This window comes from Chelon labrosus (genome assembly GCF_963514085.1).
Source record: "Chelon labrosus genome assembly, chromosome: 1".
Taxonomy (NCBI): Eukaryota; Metazoa; Chordata; class Actinopteri; order Mugiliformes; family Mugilidae; genus Chelon; species Chelon labrosus.
Window position 1 is genome coordinate 27987887 of NC_140337.1, and position 25862 is coordinate 28013748.

General features: G+C 40.4%; 2 protein-coding genes across 4 annotated transcripts; one reads left to right on the plus strand and one right to left on the minus strand.

Annotated features, from left to right (window-relative positions):
* The first annotated feature begins 735 nt into the window (after positions 1 to 735).
* Positions 736 to 25257, plus strand: LOC311504116 (broad substrate specificity ATP-binding cassette transporter ABCG2-like). 3 transcript variants are annotated; one of them, XM_084567105.1, is made up of 21 exons: positions 736 to 1380; positions 1769 to 1905; positions 3176 to 3260; positions 4427 to 4514; positions 4593 to 4720; positions 11883 to 11942; positions 12533 to 12647; positions 12853 to 13005; positions 13093 to 13250; positions 14084 to 14186; positions 14305 to 14353; positions 14440 to 14538; positions 20959 to 21069; positions 21536 to 21681; positions 22858 to 22940; positions 23048 to 23137; positions 23402 to 23526; positions 23613 to 23767; positions 24341 to 24430; positions 24523 to 24599; positions 24817 to 25257. In XM_084567105.1, the coding sequence occupies exons 4-21, from the start codon at positions 4458 to 4460 to the stop codon at positions 24962 to 24964; spliced, it is 1947 nt and encodes a 648-aa protein (XP_084423231.1). In that variant the 5' UTR covers positions 736 to 1380; positions 1769 to 1905; positions 3176 to 3260; positions 4427 to 4457; the 3' UTR covers positions 24965 to 25257. The 3 variants fall into 3 exon arrangements, with proteins under 3 accessions (XP_084423231.1, XP_084423232.1, XP_084423233.1); XM_084567106.1 differs by having other exon boundaries at positions 736 to 1905; XM_084567107.1 differs by lacking the exon at positions 1769 to 1905.
* On the minus strand, positions 16062 to 18682 carry LOC311504990 (tripartite motif-containing protein 16-like). The gene has a single exon (XM_084568362.1). The coding sequence runs from the start codon at positions 18588 to 18590 to the stop codon at positions 16917 to 16919; it is 1674 nt and encodes a 557-aa protein (XP_084424488.1). The 5' UTR covers positions 18591 to 18682; the 3' UTR covers positions 16062 to 16916.
* Positions 25258 to 25862: the final 605 nt, after the last annotated feature.

Consider the following 25862-nt stretch of genomic DNA (forward strand, 5'->3'; position numbering starts at 1 on the left):
AGTTATAGGTCACTGTTAGAGGGTCTGTTTACAGACAGGATGACCATCTCCAAGGTTGAGTTTTGGAGTGCCAAAAGCTGCAGTTTGTGTATTGAACACTTGAGGCTGTCCAGTGTCACATCTGACCTCCAAACTCTGTCCTTGTTTGTTTCTCCCAGTGTTGTTTTTATAAGCCAAAGCTTCTGATCTTAGGCATGCAGTAGCTAAGTTTGACCAGCAGAAGAAGCTGCTGCACAATTTATTCTCTTTTTGCTTTGCACTGCTGCTGAGACTCGTGCAGAATAATCAAATGTCACAATAACTCTAGTTTTTGCACCTTTTTGGAAACTGAATCCTTTCTAAGACTTCTCAGCACCTTCATGGCCGTATTATGTATTGAATGTTTGATACTGAACAAATAATGCATGGAGTTTGGAATTCACAAATCCAAAGTCAGACAGATTGAGAACAAATGGAGGAGATTTAAGAAGAACAAGATGAATGTTTAGGAATGGGAAAGTCAAAGTTCTGATCTTAATCCAATAGAAATGTTGTGGAAGGACCTGAAGCAAGCAGAAACCCACCAACACCTCAGAACTAAAGTGGTTCTGTTCTGAGGAATGGGGTAAAATTCCTCCAAGCTGCTGTAGACCACTGATCAGCAGATACCAGAAAGTGTAGTTACAAGAAGGTCACAGCAGATACTGGAAACAAGGCTTCACTGACTTTTACAACTCTTTCTTGAATAGATAAATACACAAGTATAATGTTTCAGTTTCATTTGTTTGATAGGGTTCTCTTCATCTACTGTCAGGACTTGTGTTTTGTGTCATTTTTATGTAGAAATGTAGAAAATTGAGGCTTGCCAAAACTTTAAATCAGTTTATATTTGTTATTCATGTTTTGATCCTTCCATTGAGCCAAAATATTTACATCAGACTGTAAAAAACTGTTCCATTGCAAGTAAAAGTTGAATTGTAAAAGCCTCAAAATATTTTCCTGCAGATTAATCTAATAATAATTTCCACAAATGAGTCAGTTGAACCATCAGAATTATGACACCGTCTGGGTATATCAAGAAAAAGGAAATCTAAAGATCAAAATTCTCAAAAACAGATGGTAAAAAAAAAAAAAATTAGTTAAAAGAAAAAGCAGCATTTCTCTGCAAAAATATCTGTGAATAAGTGGTACTATAAATAAATGCTTCACTGAAAGGACCCAAACACAGAACCAGGCTGTCTTCACAATTGCCTGAGCAAAATCACATCCTCTTCTAGACCACCTAAGCGTTTCCTCATGTTTTATCACCAGTCGACGTTGTGTTTCCAGGCTGCAGGGCTCTGTGTTAACTATTTAATTGTCTACTGGTATGATCTTCAGGGAGGACTCCAGACAGAGACGGTGAGAGCTTTCTGTTTCCTTTTAGATATCATATATCACTTTCTTTGAGGAAGTGCACTGAAGGCAGCGTTTCATTCTTGGAGGCTGAGTCATCTTATCATTTAAAACATCTGCTTGAATCCCTTTTTACTTGGCTTTAAAATAAAATTTCTCTTAAAGAGAGGGTGCCGCATACAAAGTGCATTTCCTCAAGTTTTACACTTTGACTGAAAGTTTAAGATGAAAATGTTTAATCCAAAACAAGCTATGCTGACACCATAGCCTGAATCAGTTCTTATTAAAATATGGGTCTGGTAGCATTTAGACTTTATTATGGGGCATGTTTCAACTGATACAGACAAAAAAAAGTAAAATCCCTCTGTTTTGATGCTCACTGTGGTGTCTACAGTGGTCGCCATCTTGGCAGTGCCTGACTCCTGGTCAAATTGGGTGGAGCATGACTGGAGCTAAAGCTAAAGACAGCTAGCACCCTGTGAGGACACCTACCTGTCAAGCAATGTAGCCACACAGATAAAGGTTAAACAGGTGAGTTCTATAAAACTAAATGGAGAAATTTGTTCTCGCTCCTAGACCTGCGAGAACAAGAAAAAAGTTTGTTTTGGCCAAGTAATTTATACTTCACGAGAAGCTCACGTGCCGAACTCCAGGGAAGTCCTCATAGGCCCCTCCCACTGCAGCATACGTCACACGTGCTAAGCATTGTGGGTGATGTGGGAGATAGACGACGAGAGGCACTTTCCTTATTGTTTTCGAATATCGGCCAGTCGTTTTGACAACTGTTCATTCAGCATCCACCCACACACAGTATGACGATCTCTACCTAGGAGAAATTAGCGGTCACACTGCGAATATTAGCATCTGGGAGCTCACAGGGTGGACGCTAGCATTTTCGCTTTTCCGCATTAACCACGCCTGCTTCCATTTTCTGACCAATCACAGAATACTAGAAAACAAGTTCTGCTTGGTTGATTTATCACCCAAATGTGGGAGAACAAATTTCTCGCTTCTTGCGGAGTCTGTAACGGCCTTAGGTCAGGATGTTTACTTCATGTAGAAACTGAGAGTTGAGTTTGATAAAAAAAAAAAAAAAAAAACATTCTCCCGCGCAGTTTTCATTGTACCAGGCTGTAGACATGTTTATTTCTGCTGTAGAGATGGACATTTTAATATGGAGGTCTATGAGGATTGGCTCATGTTTTGAAGCCAGCATCTAGTGGACAGTTGAAGAACTGCAGTTTTTGCCAATAGTTTTTTTATAACTGTCATTTCTTACAAAACAAAGAGAACATAATAAATAGTTTTATGTCTTTATGTCTTAATTGGGGATCATCAAGTGTGTTCTGCTTCGCCATGGCAATGTGACAGCCTGTCTGGGTGCATCGGGTTTGTTAGCTTTGGTTAGCTTGCCGACATATTATGTACAGTAACCCAAGAGGATTCTTAAAATGTTAATGGCAATACCACAATTAAAAAACAGACCCATCTGTACGCTGCAGAAAACACACAAAAAATATTTTTGTTTTAAATTGCTAAATAAATACAGTACACAAAGTTTGACAAAGTGCTGAGTCATAGTAAGCCTCTAATATATGACACTGTATCTTTTTTTAAATGGCACTACCTCTTTTTTTTTTTTTTTGTCACTTTGACACATCGAAGGATTTCACCACCAGAGTAGAGAGAGTCATATAAACTGCTGCCCTTCTGCCTACTTCCCTTATCACGCCTTCAGTCATAAAACTGGGTTCACCACACACACTGGACTAAACAAACTGCTGTGCTCTGTCAAACACAGATCTAAATCCCTCCCGGTCAGCGTCCTGTGGACTGGACGTCCGTCAGCGGCTGCAGATTTCATTCAATTTTTTTGACTTCAGCAGGTGAGATCTCTTGTTGTCGTCTGCGTCTTTTTTTTTTGTATAAAGAAGAATCTAGAGTCGGCTGTTGCTTCTGTTCTGTTCACATAAAGTGAGTTTACAGCTTTATTTTTAGCTGCAGAAAAGGAAAAAAATAATTTGATTTAGCTGCTTCTGAGTTGGTCAGATGCAGGGAACTTGGCCCTGCTGACCACGCACATTATATATAAAGTACTGTCACATGAGTTTGGGACATTTTAATTTGATTAACTGCAAACTGAGACTTGTTGGTGCAAATTGTAAGCAAACAGTCAACGTTTAAAACCTTTTGGTTCCAGAAAACTAAGAGACAAAAGCAGAAATCCTACGCCTGAAGTTGGGTTATTGTCAAACTTGTCCGCAAGCTTTTCAAACGTCAAGAGTTTTTTTGCCTGAACCTGATGATGATATGACATTTGTTAGATGATTGCAACGTATTCTTGCCAAAAGCGGCGGGGAAAATTGGAAAAACTAGTTTTGTTGAAAAACTAAATTGAACCACACAGACTATTTATTAGCTGCTCTGAAGCTTTTGGTCATACGACATGATCAGCCTCTGTGTCACTGTCAAACATTTAAGACTTCTGGTCCAGATTGTCTCATAAACATATGCTAAACATATGCTAACTAGAGTGTGCTAACAAAACCACAGTCTAATCTTATAGGCTGGTTTATTGAGTGTGCTAACAGTAATATGCAAACTTTAAAGCAGACAAAGTTACAGTTTAATCTTATTAGGCTAGGTAGCTGGGTATGCTAACTGTAACATAAGTTAACATTAGGACAGACAAAACCACAGTTAGTTAGTCTGGCGTGCTAACGATAACATATGCTAACATCCAAACAGACAAAGTTACCCTTAAATCTTATTAAGCTAGTTAGCTGGGTATGCTAATAGTAACTATGCATTGATTAAAGAAGACTAAGCTACATTGTAATTTAGTCCTTTAACTGTTAAACTGTTTGAGAGGTGATTTAAACAAATGCAGGCCTCAGATGTTTTGAAGAAAGTTATTTTATTAGGTTTCTCAATTTTAGTTGCTGCTAGTTGTGGCTAGTTAGCTCATCACGCTAAGTTGTGTGTTATTTTAAAAAATTAGTCCATTTTTGATTTCTAAATTGATATTAATCAGCGTAAAATGTTTGTTCAGTGTTGTGCATTTAGGAGGAACGAGGTAAAGGATGTCAAACAGTCATGAGATGATGGACGCTGGGCGCAACGGAGCGTCCAAACACAAGGTACCTTCCTTTCTTGATGCGAACATTGCATGTTTTGGTGATATGTTTGTCTGATTCTGGTGTTTAACTTCTTTTCAGTCAACAGGTTCACGTAGCTCGCATGGCGCCACCGTCAGTTTCCACAATATTCACTACAAAGTGAAGCAGGGAGGAAGTTTTCTTTGCTGTAAAAAGGCTACGACCAAGGACATTCTCATCGACCTCAAGTGAGTACAACACTGTGTGTAGTTCTAGGATAAATGTTTGTGTTGCACATGATGTTTCTGACCAAACTTCAAGAGTAAATATGCTAACAATGACAAAAGTATTAGCACAACACTGAGCAACACTTTCGTTAAATTTCTTCAAAGTCTTTGAGTCTGGAAAGGCATGGAAGTCAACTGCGACTGGTTGGTAGATGGTGTTTGGTGGAAACTCAGCATTTCCTGTAGTTGGTCAGAAGTGCCCAAGTGCATGGTTCTGAAACAGCGATACGATTGCTTTGCTCCCCACATAACAAAGTTGTTTATATATGTGATATTTATTTGCTTCAGATATTCCCGCTTCGCAGAGGATGAATGCCTGTAACTTTGGCTGATGTTTTGACTTTTAAGCTAGCTCAATCATGAGGTAAAACTTTGAGGTTTTGAGTGATCAACTGTTTTCCTTTCGTTTATCTTTAAGTGTCTGACACATTTCTGACTAAAAGAGACATAATTCTGCACAAATGTCTTTGCCTGGAAAGACGTAGAAGTAAACTGCAGCCTGCCTGGCAGGCGGTAATTTCTTGTTTCTCTACTCAACTGTCTCCGTAGTTGGTCAGAGGTTTGTAATAATGTAGCTATTTGTTTAGATATAGAGCGTGGAGCTGAGATCTGATCACAAGTGGTCACTCGAAACAAATGTGAAGGACACGCTTACTCCGACTTGCCAAATTCTGATCAGATCACCCAGGACACATTATGCGCCAATTATGAATTGTGCCTAAGTTCACCAGTTAACGTCAACGCAAGATATTAGCTTGTATTCATTTCATTCTACTAAATAAATCTTGAAATTCCATTTCAGAAGAATTTCATCCTTTTAAATGCTGGTGTAACATCTGCACATTCAATTCCAGAAATCCCCTCTCGTCGTTCCCAAACACAAAGATGCCTTAGCCCTCAGACGGCTGAAAACTTGAATTCGGTTCAATCTACATTCATTGTGCGTTTGTTTGTCTACGTGCCCCAGGAGCCCACCTGGGAGGCAAACGTGATCCGATCAAGGCCTGCTTGGATCAAACAGTCCTGAATGTTTGGAGGCAAAGGAAGGAAGTTTGCTTTGTCCAGGAGACTAGCTTCCACTTTTCCTCTGTACAGAGGCCTGTGAGAGGACAATGAGTTTCGGCTTAAACCAACAAACAGGCGCGGTGGCAGGATACTAGACTCCCTCAATTACTTTGAGGCTTGACTTTGTGAGAAAATTTAAGGTAATAAACTAGTAACTTTAATAAATCTCAAGAATTAATTTAGTTTGCGTCAGATATTCATGGTTCCCAGAGGATGGTTGCATGTAACTCTGGCGACCCTTTGACATTTCAACCAGCTCAATTGTGAGGTTAAACTTTGAGGTTTTTAGTGAAATATCTCACCAGTTGTCGGAAGCATTGCCATGAAGTTGGTGTCAGATATTCCTGGTTCCCAGAAGATGAGTTTCTGCAACATTTGCAGTCCTTTGGCGTTACAGCTATCTCAACTGTGAGGTTAAACTTTGAGTGAATTGTCAAATCAACTGTCGGATGAATTGCCATGACGTTTGTCAACGATATTCATGATTCCCAGAGGATTGTTTCATGTAACACTGGATACCCTTTCACATTTCAGCCAGCTCACTTTTGAGGCTAAACCCTTGAGATTTTGAGTTAAATTGCTATTAATTTGCTACAGATATTCATGGCTCCCAGAAGATGAGTTTCTGTAATATTTTCAGCCCTTTGGCTTTACAGCTATTTCAATTGTGAGGTTAAACTTTGAGGTTTTGAGTGTTTTGTCTCAGCAACTGACAAATGAATTGCCAAGAAGTTTGCTATAGGTATTCATGGTTTCCAGGGGATGAACGCCTGTAACTTTGGCGACCCTTTGACTTTTCAACTAACTCAACTGTGAGGTTAAACTTTGGGCTTTTTTTTGTGAAATTGCTTTAAATTGCTATAAAGTTTGCTTCAGATATTCATGGTTCCCAGAGGGTGAATGGCTGTACCTTTAGCGACCCTTTAACTTTTGATCTAGTTCAAGTATGACTCCGCATCTGTTGAACAAATTGCCATTAAGTTTGCTAGAGATATTCATGTTTCAGAGAGGATGAATTTATGGAAGGCCGTATGACTTTACAGCTATCTTAATTGTGAGGTTAGATTTTAGAGACTGATACGTATCAGCAACTATCAGATGAATGGCCGTAAAGTTTGCTACAGATGTTCATTCCTTCCTGAAGATGCACATCACTTAACCATGGTGATCTGTCGAGGTGCCATTTATTGACCATAAACCTTTTCCAGAGTTGTTAAACATTAGCAACATTAGCATTCTAACACTCTAAACTAAAAAGTTTTAATCCATGCCAAAGTTTTTAAGACTTTTGCTTTCTTTAGTTATACCAGCTCATGGTGTGTGACTTGTTTCTGTTGCGTTCAAATCAAAAGGAAAATTATCGAAGAGCAAAACAATTCCCAAGTTCAAGAGTTCACATGGGTTATTGAGATTCTGTAACAGCAGCACCTGACTACAAACGATCAAAGTCTGTCAATATGATCTGTTATGAAAATGGTCAAAGTCCATCATTACACATTATGTTATGAAAACTGCAGTCGGTCAAAGAGCAGCATGTGTGTCTGTTTGTCTGAGTTTATAGCGTCTGGTATCTCCACTAATTCAGTGTGTGTAATCATTGACAAAGTTGAGAGCCTGGGATTAGTCCACATAAGAGAGGAGTCTGCACCCTTATGGTCAGCGATTCCTGGAATGACTTTATACGTGACTTTAGAAAGCTGGGTGTAAATAAAGTTCTATAACGATGTTATTGCGGCCGAAGCTGAAACGTCACAAACTGCCTGAGCCCGTCTCTGTGTTATCGCAAAGAGGCCGGAAGACTATTATTAAATACGAGACGGGGGATAATTAGTGGCATTTTGTTATTGAGCCTATAAATAACTTTTTATAAGCAGACACAAAATCAGAGTCAGTATACACAAATCAAGAGTTAACCTTCCAAATGTGTCATTATTGACTCTTCTAATAGTTAAAATTTAACACCTCCCGACACTAACCAACTGTCTCATAGTGTTAATTTTTAACTACTAATGGTATGGTGCAAATATAGTTTTCAGTTACATATTACGTGTTAAATAAACTATGATCAAATAAAGACGTTGTGTTAAGCTTTAAAATGTTAAGTAACTAAATTTTTAAAATACAAGAAGAGAAAGAAAAGGCAAACCAAAACCTGGAAACAGCAAAAGACATGAAAAAGAAAAGAAAGAAATACTGTATTTGGAAAAAAAAGGGATTTCAAGACAGAAAGGCGTAAAAAGACAAGCAGAGAAAAAAGAAACGGGAAATAAAAGTTGGCAAAAGACCTAAACAATGATGATAAAGGATGAGAGAAAAATAAAAAGAGAGATGGAAAAAAATGCAAATATGCAGAATGAAAAAAGACATAAAAGAAAGAAAAGATGGAAATACATGGAATGAAAGAGACAAATTATAGAAAGGAGATGAAAATGAAAGTCAAAATAAAGGAAAACAGTTGAAGTCATGAAAAGATTAAGGAAATCCGCGTTGAAAGCTGAACAAATCCGCAGCGTCATGTTTTACGAGATCTGCTGAGTCACTGAATTTGGACAGGGAGAGGGCGTCTTCATGAAATAACTCAAAGATGAATCAAACTACGTTAGATTGCAAAACCAAGATTGGCTAACTGATCACCAGACAGATGTTGGACAGGGAGACGTCATCTCTTTGGATTCTCATCTCATTTTCGTAAAACCAAAAATGAAGGACTGACAGAAAGATGGACAAAACTGCCGGGTCATGGTTGTAGTGTTTGACATTTGTCAGCAAAAGCAGAAAGACTTGACTCAAGCCGTTGCGAAAAAGCCCTAAAAACTATAAACTGTCACAGCGTTCTGAGGTCACGGAAAGGAACGGGACAAAGTTTCTGTTCCTGAAAAATCCGACAACATGGAGACCTGAACTCAGAACTGAAACTGCTGCATCATTTTAATCCAGTCCTCTGTGAAAATTTTTGTTTAACTTGTTGCTGTTAGCAGCTTCATATATATGGTATATGTGTTTATATATATATATATATATATAGATAGATAGATATATATATAGATATATAGATATAGATATATACACTGTAAATTCTAACAAGTTAAGTTTACTTAAAGAAATTTAGGAACCTGATTACCTCGGGAAAAGTAAGTAAACAAACTTAATTGTGTGAAGTAGTGTGAAATTATTACATTTCAGTGAGCTGTACTTGTTTGAAGTGAATTACACTAAGATACCTCAAGTGAAGTATACTACAAATTTCAAGTGATGTCCGCTTGTTTTGGCAGAATATATTAAGTTAAGGTGACACAAAGTATTTGAGTTGCATCAACTTGATTTTAATTTAATTGTACTGAAATACATTAAGTTCTTACAACTTCAAAAACAAGTACAGCTCACTTAAATATAATAATTTCACACTACTTCACACAATTAAGTTTGTATACTTACTTTTCCCGAGGTAATCGGTTTCCTAAATTTCTTTAAGTAAACTGAACTTGACCGAAACTCAAAGATAAGTCACATTAACTTAATATACTGTGCCAAAGTAAGAGAGCAGTACTTTAAATAAATGCACTTAACATATCTTAGTTTAGCTAACTTAAAAATAAGAATTCACAAAATGGCATTACAAACATGTTTTTTTATTTCAGTATCTGTAAACAACAATAATAATAATCAACATGCTGTTCATTCGGAAACTTGTCGATAAAGAGATCATCAAAGGTCGAGTTTGGCTGAACAACTGGGGGGGGGGTTTAGATAAATAAAAGGTCAGAATATCTTTTTAGCACCACATATACTTAGTTTAATGGGGTTTACCAGATTTGAATGTGCAAATACATGAAGACATGGTACTGGGGAGGTTCTTGTGAAGCCACCATGCTTTAATCTATGATGCTTTAATAGCTGGCCTCGTTTTGGAGAGACAAAAGTGCAGAACTTACACGTCCACTGCATCCCTCTTCCAGTAGACACTTAAAAAAAAAAAACAGAACAATAAATTAGACTAAAAGAGACAGTGACCACCTATTGTAATGTCTAATGTTGAAGTATTTGGGATTAGCAACCTGCCCATTGAGATGTTACTAATTATTTATCATTGTTATTATTGGTCATATTTTATATTTAAATCCAGTGATAGAAATAAAAACAAGTGTAAAATGTATTATATTAAGGCTGTTTAGTCACCTATATTGTACAGTCTTTAAATCTTTTTGTACAGTCTGAATCAGTTGTCTATAATCTATAAGACAATACCAAAAAACATTTGTCACATTTATCATCATTTTTTTTACAAAGGTTTTTAATGTAATAATTTTGCAATGGTGAATCAAACTAAGACACAAAAATAAACATGAAATAAAAATTACTAAGAGTGACAGTACCGTCTCAGAAGGATTCTGGTCCAGTCTACTGAGAAAGCTTCTTATCAACGAAGCAGCAGTGAGGGAGGAGGTGTAGTGGGACGAAAAGCTGCGGTACCAGACAGTTATCTGCGCTCCAGATAACTGTCGGCTGTGATAGTTATCTGGTACCCTGGTGGCCAGTACAGTCCTGGTGACAGAGGGTACCTCTTTTCTAACTGCCACCAACTTCACTGTCACGGACACCACCTAAGGAAGGCTATATGGGAAAAAAAATAAACATAAAAAATGTATTAAATCAGAACAATTTTGACAGCCATGTGTTACCACATCCTCATGTCCTTCACATCTAAGCAAGATTAAATGATGAACTGATTAATATTGTTTGAATAATGTTTCCAGATTAGTGTATTAAAACAGACAGCAGTGTCTATGAAAAACTTATTCAGACAAAATGTATTACTTAAGGATAAGCATCACTAATTAATCTGACCTGCATTTTTGAATGTCTAAATGAAATCTTCTGCGTTGGTTTGTTGGTTTTAGTATTTAGGGTCATACCACCTGCATGAAATAAACCAAACTGGGTAAAGTCACCAATCTGTGCCAGGCGTCAGCATTTATCAAAATACTGTAGTTATAAAGAAGTGTAAAAATGATGAAAAAATGACGGCTATGATAACATGATATTTTCCGTGTTTACTGCGTGGACTGGCCCGCTGCTCCAGCGCCTCACTCGGACTGTATTACCTTTCTCTACTGGGTCAGTTATGACCTGTCTGGAGCAGCGGGCGTGTACTGAGCCCGAGAAGAAGAAAGCGCTCAGGTTGAATGTTGTGTCTCCAAACTGTAACGAACAAACCTTAACTGACGTTACACACACACCGTCTGGACTGCTACGAGCATGACTGCACCCTGACACACTTATAAATTCTGCTGCCTGGAGCTGAAGCAGGAGCTGGAGCCGCCGCCCATAGCCTGTTAAGCTAATTGGTTAGCTCATACAGCTAAATTAGCAGCACGTCGTAATCCAGCAGCTAACAGACAGGAACCGGCGGAGACATGTTAAATATTAACACTACACTGGGGCTCATCTAGACAGAGTCAAAGCACTTTTAATCAGATTAATGTTGAACTGCTGCTAACGTCTGCTCTGAACCCGCACAGACACACACACAAGCTAACATGCTAACAGAAAGTCGGAAAGTCAGAGATGTCGGCTTTTTTCGAACAACTCTCACTCCAAACATTAAACTATATTGACAAGATTACAAACAAAAGCTTTAAAGTTACCGAAATCAACGTTAGAGCCAGCCATCGGTGAGAGTACTGGGGCCAGGTTCACGGCTTTGACCTCTCGCGTTTGAATGAGTTTGGCGCTAGCGGTAGATGCGCGCTAACCGAAAATGGACATGAGCACTGGGCTGCACAGCTCTGTAACTTTAGTCTCATACCACAAACCATGCTACACACTCAGAAAAACCAAGTTCATATAACTTAAAGAAACAAGTATGCGGGTAAAAAGTGCAGAAAACTCGGTGAGAGAAAGTAAACTTAAAAAACTAGTATGAATTAAGTTAAATGCACTAATTCATCATAAGTCAGGACATTGTTTGCATTTACAGTGTATAGATATATATGAGAGATATGACTGGCGCTATGTGTGACACTGAAACAAACATTAGAATTTTCTCTGTTTTTCTCAGTGGGATCATGAAGCCTGGTCTGAACGCCATCATGGGAGCAACAGGGAGCGGCAAGTCATCGTGAGTGCTGCAGATGTGTGCATGGAAAGAAAGAAAGAAAGAAAGAGGCGTGAAAATATAAATCAGGTTTCCATTCATAGTTAGCTACAGTTTTAACCAGCGTCCCCAGAAAACAGCAGACGGTTTTCTGTCCAGATGAACACTTTAGTCTCTTCAGTAGATGGCATGTCACTAGCTCCGTAAAGCTTCATGTTTCCGATCTTTATAGCTACATGTTTCTGATCGGTGAAGCTTAATGTTTCTGATCTGTGGTCCTGGCATCACCAACCTGCCCTGCATCCATTGTTTACAGAAATCCATTCCTACCTAACCTGACGTCATGTAATCTTGTGTGTATGCAAATATCTACCTGTTAAAATTTTCTTTTGATGCTGTTGCCTTAGCGCCTGTTCTGAAGGTTTCAGGCAGAGATCTGCTAATTTGGTTTCCAGAAAAAAAATATAAAAAAATCCACTCACTACTGAAAGAAAATTGTGCTTTGAGTAAATACTTTATAAGAAAGCTCCTGTTAGGACAAAGTGAAACTTGACAGCAGACTATTTCACCTGCACTGAAGCCAGATTTGTAACTGGGTGCTGCTTTTCGTTCAGGTTCCTGGATGTTTTGGCAGCCAGGAAGGACCCTGCAGGTCTGTCCGGAGAAGTCCTGATCGATGGAGCCCATCAGCCTCCAAACTTTAAGTGTCTATCAGGATACGTGGTGCAGGTAGGTGAAATGAGCAGAAACCAACTCAGAAATGACTCTGGGTTATTTCCTGGAAGAGACTGTCTGCGACAATGAGACCAGCTTCTTAGGCCACATGTTTGACATGTTGTTTTAGAAATACTGAGGTCAAAAAAATCACCCATAAGGCATGAATGAAACTGAGTTTTGTTGTTTTAGTGGTTTCAAGGAGCTTTGTTGTTGGCAGGATGACGTGGTGATGGGAACTTTGACGGTCAGAGAAAACTTCACCTTCTCTGCAGCGCTGCGTCTCCCGTCGACCATCTCTCAGCAGGAGAAAGAACAGAAAGTCAACAAACTGATTCAGGAGCTGGGACTGGGCCGAGTGGCCGACTCCAGAGTGAGGAAGAAAGAAAAAGCAACAACAAATAAAGCAGGACTAAAGCTATAAGAAAGGACAGAAAAGCTGAACGTTGTGTTTGTGTAGGTGGGCACTCAGCTGATTCGTGGAGTCTCTGGCGGCGAGAGGAAGAGGACAAACATTGGCATGGAGCTGATCATCGACCCGCCCGTCCTCTTCCTGGACGAACCAACCACTGGACTCGACGCCAGCACCGCCAACTCTGTGCTGCTGCTGCTCAAGAGGTGAACACACACATTCAGCCAAAACGTCCTCACTTCCACAACATAAGTCAGCATTTCTGAGCAAATGATGGGGATTCCTACACAGCTGAGCTGATTTTAAACTTGGTAAAATATGCCTGTCAACATAGAAAACACCTGATTTTCTTCACTGAATAGTTGGCTTAACTTATCAGATCAGATTTTGCTCTAGAAATTCGGAAACAAAATAGGAAATGGACAAAATGAGAAAAAGACGAAGCTGGTTTGTACTGCTTTTGTCTGATTTTTGCCTCAGCTTCAGCTGAAACTGGATATTTTCTAAAATGCACTTTATTACTGAAAAAGAAAGTTTAATAATGTCACAGTCTTGTTGTTTATATTGCTGCCTTGAAATGCGGTTGTGTTTACCGTGTTCACGAGAGTGAGTCCACATGAATTTCCCACCTTGAGATCCTCACAATCTTGTATTTCCAAGTTAATAAGCTGTGACATGATTGCTAACATTTTCAGGAAAGGTGCAGTGTTCTCAGATAAATATAGCTGGGTGTCATATGCGCAGTGTTGGATATTTATTCAGTGTTTCCTAATTATACTGCTTAAGGGATGCATTGATGTTTTGAAAAGTAGTGGTACTAGCACAGAACCCTGTGGAACTCCATAAACTAACTTCGGTGTATGTGGAAGAATAATTCATCGTTGTTATTAAATGTGAAGAGGTTTAAGAATTATTATCTTATTTGAAGAATTGTTTGTTTTCCAAGGTAATATTAGTCTGGAGTTTATGCTTGTTTCCCAAAGATTCATTTTGTACTCAAAAACGAGAATGTTTTGTGTTTTTTTCTTTGTTTCTGCAGGATGGCAAACCATGGTCGCACCATCATCCTCTCCATCCACCAGCCTCGCTACTCCATCTACCGCCTGTTCGACAGCCTCACCCTGCTTGTCAACGGCAAACAGGTCAATTCCCACTGCTGCTTATTGAACATTTTCACCAGACATAATGTTCAGAAATCTGGGAAAAGCAAAATGTGCTTATCATATTAACTCTTGTTGTTGCTGTAACAAAATTCATCAGGTTTACCACGGTCCAGCACAGACAGCACTTGAGTACTTCTCAGACATCGGTAGGAACATGAGTTTAACTACAGTCCAACATGATAGAACATGATGTAAAGACGACTTGTAACTTAGTTTGGAACCTGTTGTCCAGGATACACCTGTGAGGCCCACAACAATCCTGCAGACTTTTTCCTTGACGTCATTAACGGAGACTCGACCGCCGTCGCCCTCAGCAGCCTGGATGTAGAAGGTGTGTGAATTTGTTTTTTATAAGTAGTAAAAGTAAAAGTAGAAATACCACACTATAAAAACTATGAATATGGAATATGTTTCTTATCAGTTTTATGTTACTAGTAATGGAGCAATCTTACCGCTGCACTAACCCTTAAATACATGTTTTGTTTTGCTTACTTTATTAACCCATTCTACCTGACGTAAATATGAAGGACAGTCAAAATGTGAAGCAACAGAACAGACAGTCCACTCTGCTCCACTGTTATTTGAAACTAGAGAAGTTTCCTTTTCTTATTTTGTCTTTGTATTTCACCTTTTGTGGTTATTTTGAGCCTAGCCACTCGATTCTCCGTCAACTATGCATCACGTTGCGATGGAATCTGATCCCTGTTCCTCAATGTCATACCTGGTCCTTTGCCTCCATCTGGTGGGTTTATGGTGGTACTATTGTTAGCAAACGCAACATAGGCATCTTGCAGTGAACAAGACTTTTTTGCCAACAGTGTGTAATATCCCATGGTGATTCGTTCAAATATTCGTATGGATTCTATAATGCACAATGGTAGAATTTGATGATGTCCAGGCTAAATAAAATGTCCAATGGTTAAATTGTGTGTACATTGCCTCCTGTCGTGGCAATCAGTAGCATATTGTTGACAGATTCCCTTTCAAAAGCTTAAAATGTGGCACACTTTGGGCACTTCGGTTTCAACCAAATGTCCAAATTGAGTTTGGGCCTGGTTCTATATTTACTAGAACCTTTGTAGAATATGTGTGGTTTATGATACAGTGGGTACCGAAAGTATTCAGACCCCCTTAAAATGTTCACCCTTACTTAAATTGCAGCCAATTTGCTAGAATCATTTTAGTTGATTTTTTTTCCTCATCAGTGTACGTATTCATCAAAAAAACTGAAATATCACATGGCCATAAGTATTCAGACCCTTTGCCGTGACACTCGTATATTTAACTCAGGTGCTGTGCATTTCTTCTGATCATCCTTGAGATGGTTCTACACCTTCATTGGAGTCCAGCTGTGTATAATTAAATTCATTGGACTTGATTTGGATCACACTTGTCTATATAAGACCTTACAGCTCACATGAGAATCATGAGGGCGAAGAAACTTCCCGTAGAGCTCAGAGACAGAATTGTGGCAAGGCACAGATCTGGCCAAGGTTACAAAATTATTTCTGCTGCACTGAGGGTTCCTAAGAGCACAGTGGCCTCCATAATCCTTAAATGGAAGATATTTGGGACGACCAGAACTCTTCCTAGAGCTGTGCTGTGCAAACTGAGCAATCGAGGGAGAAGACCCTTGGTGAGAGAGGTAAAGAAGAACCCAAAGATCACTGTGGCTGAGCTCCAGAGATGCAGTGGGGAGATGGGAGAAAGTTCTAGAAAGTCAACCATCGCTGCAGCCCTCCACCAATTGGGGCTTTATAGCAGAGAGGCCTGACGGAAGCCTCTCCTCAGTGCAAGACACATGAAAGCCTGCATAGAGTTTGCCAAAATACACAAGAAGGACTCCCAGACTATGACAAATAAGACTCTCTGGTCTGATGAGACCAAGATTGAACTTTTTGGCCTTGATTCTAAGCGGTATGTTAACATGACGGCCAGGTGCTGCACCTCCATGCGACTGGGTTTAAGAGCTTTAACAGTGAGACAACACTGCCACCTTCAGTTCCAGATGGAAATTACAACAATGCCCTCTGTAATTTTCATCCAGCATGCTTTTATTGACAGAATATTCCCTATTAGATACTGCCATACACAATTTTAGTGAAAAACATAAAAATAATAACATAATACATATGATGGACAGATTCACCTTATCCACACAATCAGTGAGTTTGGCTCACAATATCAGCAAATAAACATCAAATAATGACTGATTGGTAACGAAACCAAACATAACCATAATCCAAACCAATCAAAGGAGATGTAATTGTAGATTTATTTATTTCCAAAGTCAGAACTAAATCTCTGTGATAAAGGAAGGTCTGCTGATTTCTCTGTTGAGGCCCATGCAGCAGAAGAGAAACAACAACATACAAACACATCAACACAAATATTCATGAGATGTTCAGAGCACGGACAAGTTTAGATTCTCATGTGGACAAATGTCAGCATAGCTGAATCAAAGACATGGTGAGCAGTGAGAGCCTCTGTGGCTAAACAGACACAGGAAGGAGCGCCACCCAAACAAAATCCAACATCAAGCAAACAACAAACAAGGAGACGTCAATGTACCGCCCAGAAAGTGTGATTGACAGCTGATCTCTGTGAAGACATGACACAACAATGAGCTCTCAGCTACAACGATGGAGACCAAATCACCTGGACACTAAAAGACACATTTTAACCAACTGTCCCTGAAGTGACTTCTGTCTATTTGACTTTAATCAACTCAGCAGTGTCTCCAGACTCAAGTAACCAAAGTCCAGCATAGAGAGGCAGAGTGAATGTGGTCTGGACTCTGTGGAGGAGAGTCATGGTTTCAGAGACGCTGTAGAAAGACAGAATACCTGCTCTGTGATCCAGGTACACTCCTACTCTGGAGGAACCAGGACCTGAGACATCAGTTGAGACTTTGTTGAAATAAAATTCATAACTGTTTGTGTAACAACGTAATGACCAAGATTTGTCATTGTATCCAAATAAACATTCAAGTGACCACCCTGCTCTGCTGATATTCTTGTATGCGACTGCTACTTCAACTCCTCCTCCTCTCCTCTCCACCTCCCAGTAACAACATCCAGTCAGACTCTCTCTACTCAGGACCTGACAATAATCAGTGAATCTGTCTGGATGATCAGAATAAGACTGTTCTTCTTCCATAAATGTTACATTTCTGTTCCCCTCAGATAATAACAGACATGTATTTGCTGTGTTTGGATCCAGTGTGATTTCACGTGAATATTTCAAGAATTCATCTCTGGTCTTTGGCTCTGGTTGTGGCAGTAAAACATCCACTTCAGTCACTGTCAGTGAGATGTTTGTCCTTGTCTCTCTCAGAATGTCCTGTAGTTTCTCTCTGGTCTCTGTCACAGCTGCTTTCACGTCATCAAAGTTCCTCAGAGGACGAATCTTGATGCTGGATGAGTGTGTAGACTCACTGGGTGGTGGCAGTGAGGGGTAGTTGTGTAGAAACTGGTTGTGATCCTCTGTGTTTAAGAGCTGCTTCAGCTCGGAGCCTTTCCTCTCCAGCTCAGTCATCTCCTGCTCCAGCTTCTCCTGAAGATCTTTGACTTGACTCTTTTCAGTTTGCTGCTGGGATCTGACCAGCTGCGTCACATCAGAGCTTGTTTTCTGGATGAGACGGATCATCTCATTGAAGATCTCCTGACTGTCCTCCACTGTTTTATCAGCAGAGCCATTGATGGCCTTCAGCTCCTGTCCAAGCAGCTCCACATCTTTCTTTCTCTCCTGGATTCCCTGCAGGATTTTTTGTAGCATCACCTCCACCTCCTTCTGCTTCTCTCTCCTTTCTGCTGCAGCTGAGACTGTTTCATGGCCTTTATGTTCATCCATTGTGCAGAGATAACAGATACTCTGCTGATCAGTACGACAGAAAATCTTCATCACCTCATCATGACGAGAGCAGATGTTCTCCTGGAGCTTCTTGGAGGGCTCCACCAGCTTGTGCTTCTTTAATGGAGCTGCATCATAGTGAGGTTGGAGGTGTTTCTCACAGTAAGAGGCCAGACAGACCAGACAGGACTTGAAGGCTTTCAGCTTCCTCCCAGTGCAGACATCACAGGCCACATCTTCAGGTCCAGCATAGCAGTGATCAGCTGGAGCAGCTTGGACTCCAGTCTTCTTCAGCTGCTCCACTAACTCTGCTAACATGGTGTTTTTCTCCAGGACAGGCCTCGGTATGAAAGTCTTCCTGCACTGAGGGCAGCTGTAGATTCCCTTCTGGTCTTCTTCATCCCAGTGGCTTTTAATACAGTTCATGCAGTAGCTGTGTCCACAGGAAGTAGTCACAGGATTCTTCAGTAGATCGAGAAAGATGGAACAAGAGAAGGTTTCTCTGTCCAGCTGAACTCCTTTCTGCTCCATTTCACCTCTGTGTCGACGACTGTGTGAATTTCTGTTTGCTAGAAGTGAAACTAGTCTGAGCTCTGATCTGAACAAGATGTGATTCTACAGTGAATGGAGCCTGTCAGCTCTCACACTTCACCACATACTGATTACATCCATCTTCAATGTAGAGACCTAAAGGGGAGGGAACAAGGAAACATGAGGAAATATGAGTGGAGCTGCTCCAGGAAGAGGGAGTGGTTATCAGGCTTTGACTTGTTCCTAGAGGAGAAGCAATTTGAAACACTCACTTTGTGTTGAACCCTTTTTACAGAAGAGCACATTTAAAAACACTGATTACCTCAGTTTGTAGGTGCAAGTAACAATCCACGAAAGGTAGGCACATTGATGGACCAATGAATTCTGAATTCTACCAGTGAACTCTAAAAGAAAATGTCAGGACATCTGTCCATGAGCTGAATGTGAAGAGAAACTGGGTCATGCAGCAAGACAACGAGCCCAAGAACACAAGTGGTTCTACAAAAGAACGGTTAAAGAAGAACAAGATGAATGTTTAGGAACGGCCAAGTCAAAGTCCTGACCTTAATCCAACAGAAATGTTGTGGAAGGACCTGAAGCAAGCAGTTGATGTGAGGAAACCCACCAACATCTCAGAACTGAAGTGGCTCTGTTCTGAGGAATAGGCTAAAACTTCTCCAAGCTGCTGTAGACGACTGATCAGCAGTTACCAGAAACATTTAGTTACAAGGAGGTCACAGCAGATACTGAAAACAAGGGTTCACTGACTTTTGCAACTCACAGATAATGAAAGTTAAATTGAAAAAGTTAATTGAATAAACAGATGCACAAATGTAATATACTTGTGTGAAAATTTACTGATGTTTCAAGCAGAAAAAAAACTCTGCCGGGCACATAAACCTAAGTAGCACCGTAGACCATTTCACCTCTCAATGTGAATTTCTGTTTGGTTGTCGACAGGTTCTAAACAACATGTGTTGGGTTCATACACTATATTACCAAAAGTATTCGCTCACCCATTCAAATGATCAGAATCAGGTGTTCTAATCACTTGGCCTGGCCCCAGGTGTATAAATTCAAGCACTCAGGCATGCAGACTGTGAAACAAGACATTTGTGAAAGAATGGGCCGCTCTCAGGAGCTCAGTGAATTCCAGCGTGGAACTGTCATAGGATGCCACTTGTGCAACAAATCCAGTCGTGAAATTTCCTCGCTCCTAAATATTCCACAGTCAACTGTCAGCTCTATTATAACAAAATGGAAGCGTTTGGGAAAAACAGCAACTCAGCCACGAAGTGGTAGGCCACGTAAAGTGACGGAGAGGGGTCAGCGGATGCTGAAGCGCATAGTGCAAAGAGGTTGCCGACTTTCTGCACAGTCAATTGCTACAGAGCTACAAACTTCATGTGACCTTCAGATTAGCCCAAGTACAGTACGCAGAGAGCTTCATGGAATGGGTTTCCATGGCCGAGCAGCTGCAGCCAAGCCACACATCACCAAGTGCAATGCAAGGCGTCGGATGCAATGGTGTAAAGCACGCCGCCACTGGCCTCTAGAGCAGTGGAGACGCGTTCTCTGGAGTGATGAATCACGCTTTTCCATCTGGCAATCTGATGGACGAGTCTGGGTTTGGAGGTTGCCAGGAGAACGGTACATTTCAGATTGCATTGTGCCAACTGTGAAATTTGGTGTAGGAGGAATTATGGTATGGGGTTGTTTTTCAGGAGCTGGGCTTGGCCCCTTAGTTCCAGTGAAAGGAACATTGAATGCTTCAGGATACCAAAACATTTTGGACAATTCCATGCTCCCAACCTTGTGGGAACAGTTTGGAGCGGGCCCCTTCCTCTTCCAACATGACTGTGCACCAGTGCACAAAGCAAGGTCCATAAAGACGTGGATGACAGAGTCTGGTGTGGATGAACTTGACTGGCCTGCACAGAGTCCTGACCTGAACCCGATAGAACACCTTTGGGATGAATTAGAGCGGAGACTGAGAGCCAGGCCTTCTCGACCAACATCAGTGTGTGACCTCACCAATGCGCTTTTGGAAGAATGGTCAAAAATTCCTATAAACACTCTCCTCAACCTTGTGGACAGTCTTCCCAGAAGAGTTGAAGCTGTAATAGCTGCAAAAGGTGGACCGACATCATATTGAATTCTATGAGTTAGGAATGGGATGGCACTTCAGTTCATAGAATGAGTAAAGGCAGGTGAGCGAATACTTTTGGTAATATAGTGTAGCAGCATGTAGAGGGAGGGGGTTATGAGATGCTTTGTGTTAAGAGCAGAAGAGCACATACACTATACCTATTCAGGCCTTGAATGTGGACCCGGTTGAATGAGTCTGAATGCCTCTTCTTTTGTCCAGATTCAGTTCCAGATTCAGACACAGTGTCGATGTCCAGGAGAGGGATCGAGGACAAACTGGTGGAGGAGTACAGAAACTGCCACTATTACAAAGAGACCAAAGCAGAGCTGGGTGAGTACAACAACTCCTGATGCTCCTTCTCAAAGAGATCCTTGAAGGTTGCATTGAATTACCGACTCAACCTTCGAAGTTTAGCTATGACTTTCAAGGACCCTACCTCTATGTTCATTGGCCCTTTGCTGGAGGTTAATCAATTCCCAATGGAGATCAACTTTCTAACACAAAAAATTCGAAAGCAGGTGATGTTGCTATGGCTTCCAGGCCATAAACAAAAACAAAGAGTCTAAATTACCATAAAATCACATCGCCATGACGAAGCCACTCTTTCTCTGTCTTTGGTGCAAAGCTTCAACAGTACAATGCAACAAAAACATCATGGCTATGTCAGCGATATAAGCTTTGTAGAGTTCACAAGTTTCCACCACTGGCATTTGCAGCAGGCAACATGAACGGAAGACTCAACAAAACAGAAATACTTACATTTCATTTGAACCTTTGAAATGCTGTCTTTTCTCAGAGAGGATAGTTCAGGGAAAGCAGGTGACCTCCTCGCCTCGGACCAGAACGATCACCTACAACACCAGTTTCCTAACGCAGTTCAGATGGGTTCTCAAGAGAACGTTCCGCAACCTCCTGCTCAACCCTCAGACCTCCATCGCTCAGGTAGGAGCACAATATATATATCATACTGTATATATATAAATATATAAAACAGTGTTAATGTTGATGGCCATTTTTGATTCAGTCTAATGCTTTTTAGTCTTAGTCACATTTTGGTCTTTTTTATCTTTCATAGTTTTAGTCGTCTACATTTTTCTCAACTTTTAATCATCACATTTAGTCAAACTGCAAATAAACAGATTAATTTTGGCAGATATTTTATATGTCGTCTTTTGACAAAATAGATTTTCTGAAACTTCAAGTTAAAGTGCCATAAGCACAGACGCTCAGAAGCGGTACGACGTCTGGACACGTATTCCTGAGATAACTTGTCTGCCAGTGCATTCCAGAGGACGGTGCTCATTACTCACGTTGTTGTGGTTATTCAAGTACAAACATAAAGAGGTGAAACCTTTAAGGGTGAACGCATTGAGAAGCAAAAACAACATTTCAAATCTTAAACAAATTGCAGGCTTGCAGCTTGAATAGTTTACTGTATTACTTTGTATTTGGACTCATACTAAAGAAGGATTCATTGCAGGAACACATTTATGGACAACTTTAGTAAAATGCTAAATGATAAACCATTATACACTCTACTGTACACTGTTTAAATTAGGCAATAACGTCATGTAGTCGAAAACTGCAACTTTTAAAGTACTTAGATGAGATGAGACTCATTTAACTTAATAGTTAGCTTACTTGCTAATGGATGGAGGCTGCATAAATATCAGAATGATGCTCCTTCAAATATTCTTCCACCTAGTTTGTAGCCACGGGGTTTGTAGCATCTTGCTAGTTTTGAAAGCTAACGCTAACTGAGATCAGATAGGCCCTTATCCAATCACATGACACACATTTTGAAAGACAACCCGTACGAAGAGATCATGTATGTTGAAAGACCGTATTTCGTAAAACATATCAAATTTCCCCATGTCGTTAACATTTCTTCATAGTTTTAATCATTGGATATTAGTTTTAACTCGTCAACATCAAAAATGGTCGCTGGTGAATATTTTGACTGTCATATTTTCAGATAAAAGTTTGAATTCGGAGCAGCCTCTAGTGGCCATAAGAGGAACCGGAGAAGCATTTTGGGAAAAATTCAGTGCCGGCTAATTTTAGTCACACTGGTCAAAGTCACTACAGCAACTATGAGTACGTCTTGTCTTTGTGTAGGTAGCAGTGACGCTCTTCCTCGCTCTGGTTGTAGGAGCCATTTTCTTTGACGTCAAACAGGATCAGAGCGGAATGCAGAACAGGTATCTTTTTTTTACTTTTCTGTTTGAGTTCAGTCGCGGCGCCGCATGCCGATTTAACTTGATAATGCAGCTTGCAGATATGTTCATGTTGTGGTTGGCGTTTGCAGGGTTGGCGCTCTCTTCTTCGTCGTCGTGAATCAGTGTTTCAGCTCCTTGTCGTCCGCTGAGCTCTTCATCACGGAAAGGAAACTCTTCATGTGGGTTGAACGCTCAAACTCATATACTCCTATAAGGACATCTTGTTGTTTCCTAAAACTATAACTCAACTTAATGAAGTAGTTTAATGCTTCGGGAAATGTTTTTGGATGGATGGTTAGATAGAAAGATGGATGGTTCGATGGATAGATGGATGGATGGATGGATGGATGAATGGTTAGATGGTTAGATAGAAAGATGGATGGTTAGATGGATGGATGATAGATAGATAAAGCAATAACTGTACTTTTCTTTTCTACCTACAGTCATGAGTACATCAGTGGTTACTACCGGCTGTCCGTTTACTTCCTGTCTAAGATGCTGTCTGACATCATCACGCTGAGGACCATCCCCGCCATCGTCTTCAGCTGCGTGGCGTACTTCATGATCGGTGGCGTCTTTTTTCTTTATCCTTAATAAACGCCAAGCGGCCGTGGAGTTAAACGGGTGAAATGACTCCTCCGTCTCTCTCATCAGGTTTTAAGGCCACGCCGGAGGCCTTCTTCCTCTTCATGTTCACCGTGGCTCTGGTCGCCTACACCGCCACCTCCATGGCTCTGGCCATCTCAGCCGACCAGACGGTGGTCGCCATCGCCAACATCTTCATGACCATCACCTGCGTCTTCATGATGGTGATGCACACACACGCACAAATACACACACACACACAAATCATCAACATCTTCCACAGCAATGGATTGTGGGTGTTGTAGTATATGGAGCCGCCTCTGAAGTCTAATGGTGGAGAAAAACATGACTTATTGGCCGACTACGTTCACATGATTCAATATTAGGTCAACCGTTACCATGGAGACGAACTTCAAATGCTGTGATCAGATTCATGTGTTCACATCAAAACATCAACCAGTGTGGAAGGTTAATGATGAAGATGAGCAACACATCTATTGGAAATAGAACAGAAGAAGAAGAAGGAGGAGGAAGAGGAGGGGGAGGAAGAAAGAGGAGAAGGAAAAGAATGAGAAGGAGGAGGAGAAGAAGAAAGAAGAGGTAGAGGAAAAAAAGGAGGAAGAGAAGAAGAGGAAGAGAAGAAGAAGAAAGAGGAGGAGGAGGAGGAAGAAGAAGTGTTTCCTCCATGTTAGTGTCCAGTCCATGGAGTAGAAGAAGACGACCAACATGTCTCCATGTTCTCGTTAAATCTGGCTCTTCCTTTCATTAACTCCTTCTTCTCCTTGTTTCTGTTTCAGATCTTCGCAGGGTTACTGGTTAATCTCCCGTCCATCGTCAGCTGGTTGGCCTGGTTGAAATACCTGAGCATACCCAGATACGGCCTCAGTGTACGTACACACCTGGAGTTAAAGGCTTCACCTGAACCTGACCTATGATCGATGTGATCTATGATCTATGTGTTATGTCTGGATTTCCTCAGGCTCTGCAGATCAACGAGTTCATTGGTCTGAATTTCTGTGAAGGCTTCAACAGCACCAAGATTGCTTCAGGACCAGCGTGAGTTCATAGTTAATGCAGCTGCAGCGACGGCGCCACTCTGTGGACGCCACCACACATTACACATGGATACATATTATTATATTACATTACATTACATTACATTATATTATTTATGGATGGATGAATGGTTGAGCGACCACACTCTGAACTTATTAACATCCTGAGATGTGGCTGAGTGTTTGGTCGCTGAGGAACCTTTGTGCTGCGTTTCCAGTTGCACGGGGGAGGCGTTTCTGGAGGAGCAGGGCGTCGACTACACCACATGGGGCCTCTGGCAGAACCACATGGCTCTGGCCATCATGACCTTCTCCTTCCTCACCATCGCTTATCTCAAACTGCGCTTCATCAGGAAGTTCACCTAGACCTTCGTCGTCGTCATCATCATTACTGCCATGGTAACATAATCTGAGAAATGGCTCATGAGCAGCTCAGGACTGGTTTATATAAAAGAGGCATTCAGATCTGTTTGTAAAATTAGATTTAAGGGCATTGTTAATTATTTATTCACTTAACCGTTAACAAGTGTAATAACTCCTAGAATCTCTATTCTGATTTTTGCACTTTACTGTGTAGCGCCACATAAATACATGAATTTTGTATTCATGATTTTTTTTGTTTTTTTTGCAATAAATAAAAAATTTACTTTCTGAATGTCTATTCTGTTCATTTTCAAATTTATACAATTTTTTTATATACAATATTTTAATTCAGTGATTTCTTCAACATTTCGGTGAGGCTGAATATCACATTTGAACCCTGAATCTCGATGTCCACTCATGAGCTTTTAACCATGTCCCACAGTCCTTCATCAGCATAATTTAGTGGCTGATGAAAAACATGCAAAAAGCAAAAGTAAGACTCAGATTTATGATTACTTTCTAGATGAATTGTTTAGAAAACAGCGAAAATGAAAGAAAGCGTAAACACTAAAAAAAAACAAACAATTTCTTTTTTTTTCTTTTTTTACCAAAGAAACACAAAACAGCAAATTCTGACTTTTCTAATATGCCGCTCTCAACTACCATAACTACCATCTCTCGTATGGTGCATTCACTGACATCTAGGACAAAAAACAAGCAACAGTGTCAACTAATAGAACACAACAGAGCTGAACATTAACATATATACATTATCAATACTGTGCATATATATATATACAGTATATATATGTATGGGCCAGCACCGTCAATAGCATTTAATAGTGTTTCACAGCATGGTGTAGCCGAGATATAACATGCGGTACAACATTTTAGGACTGAC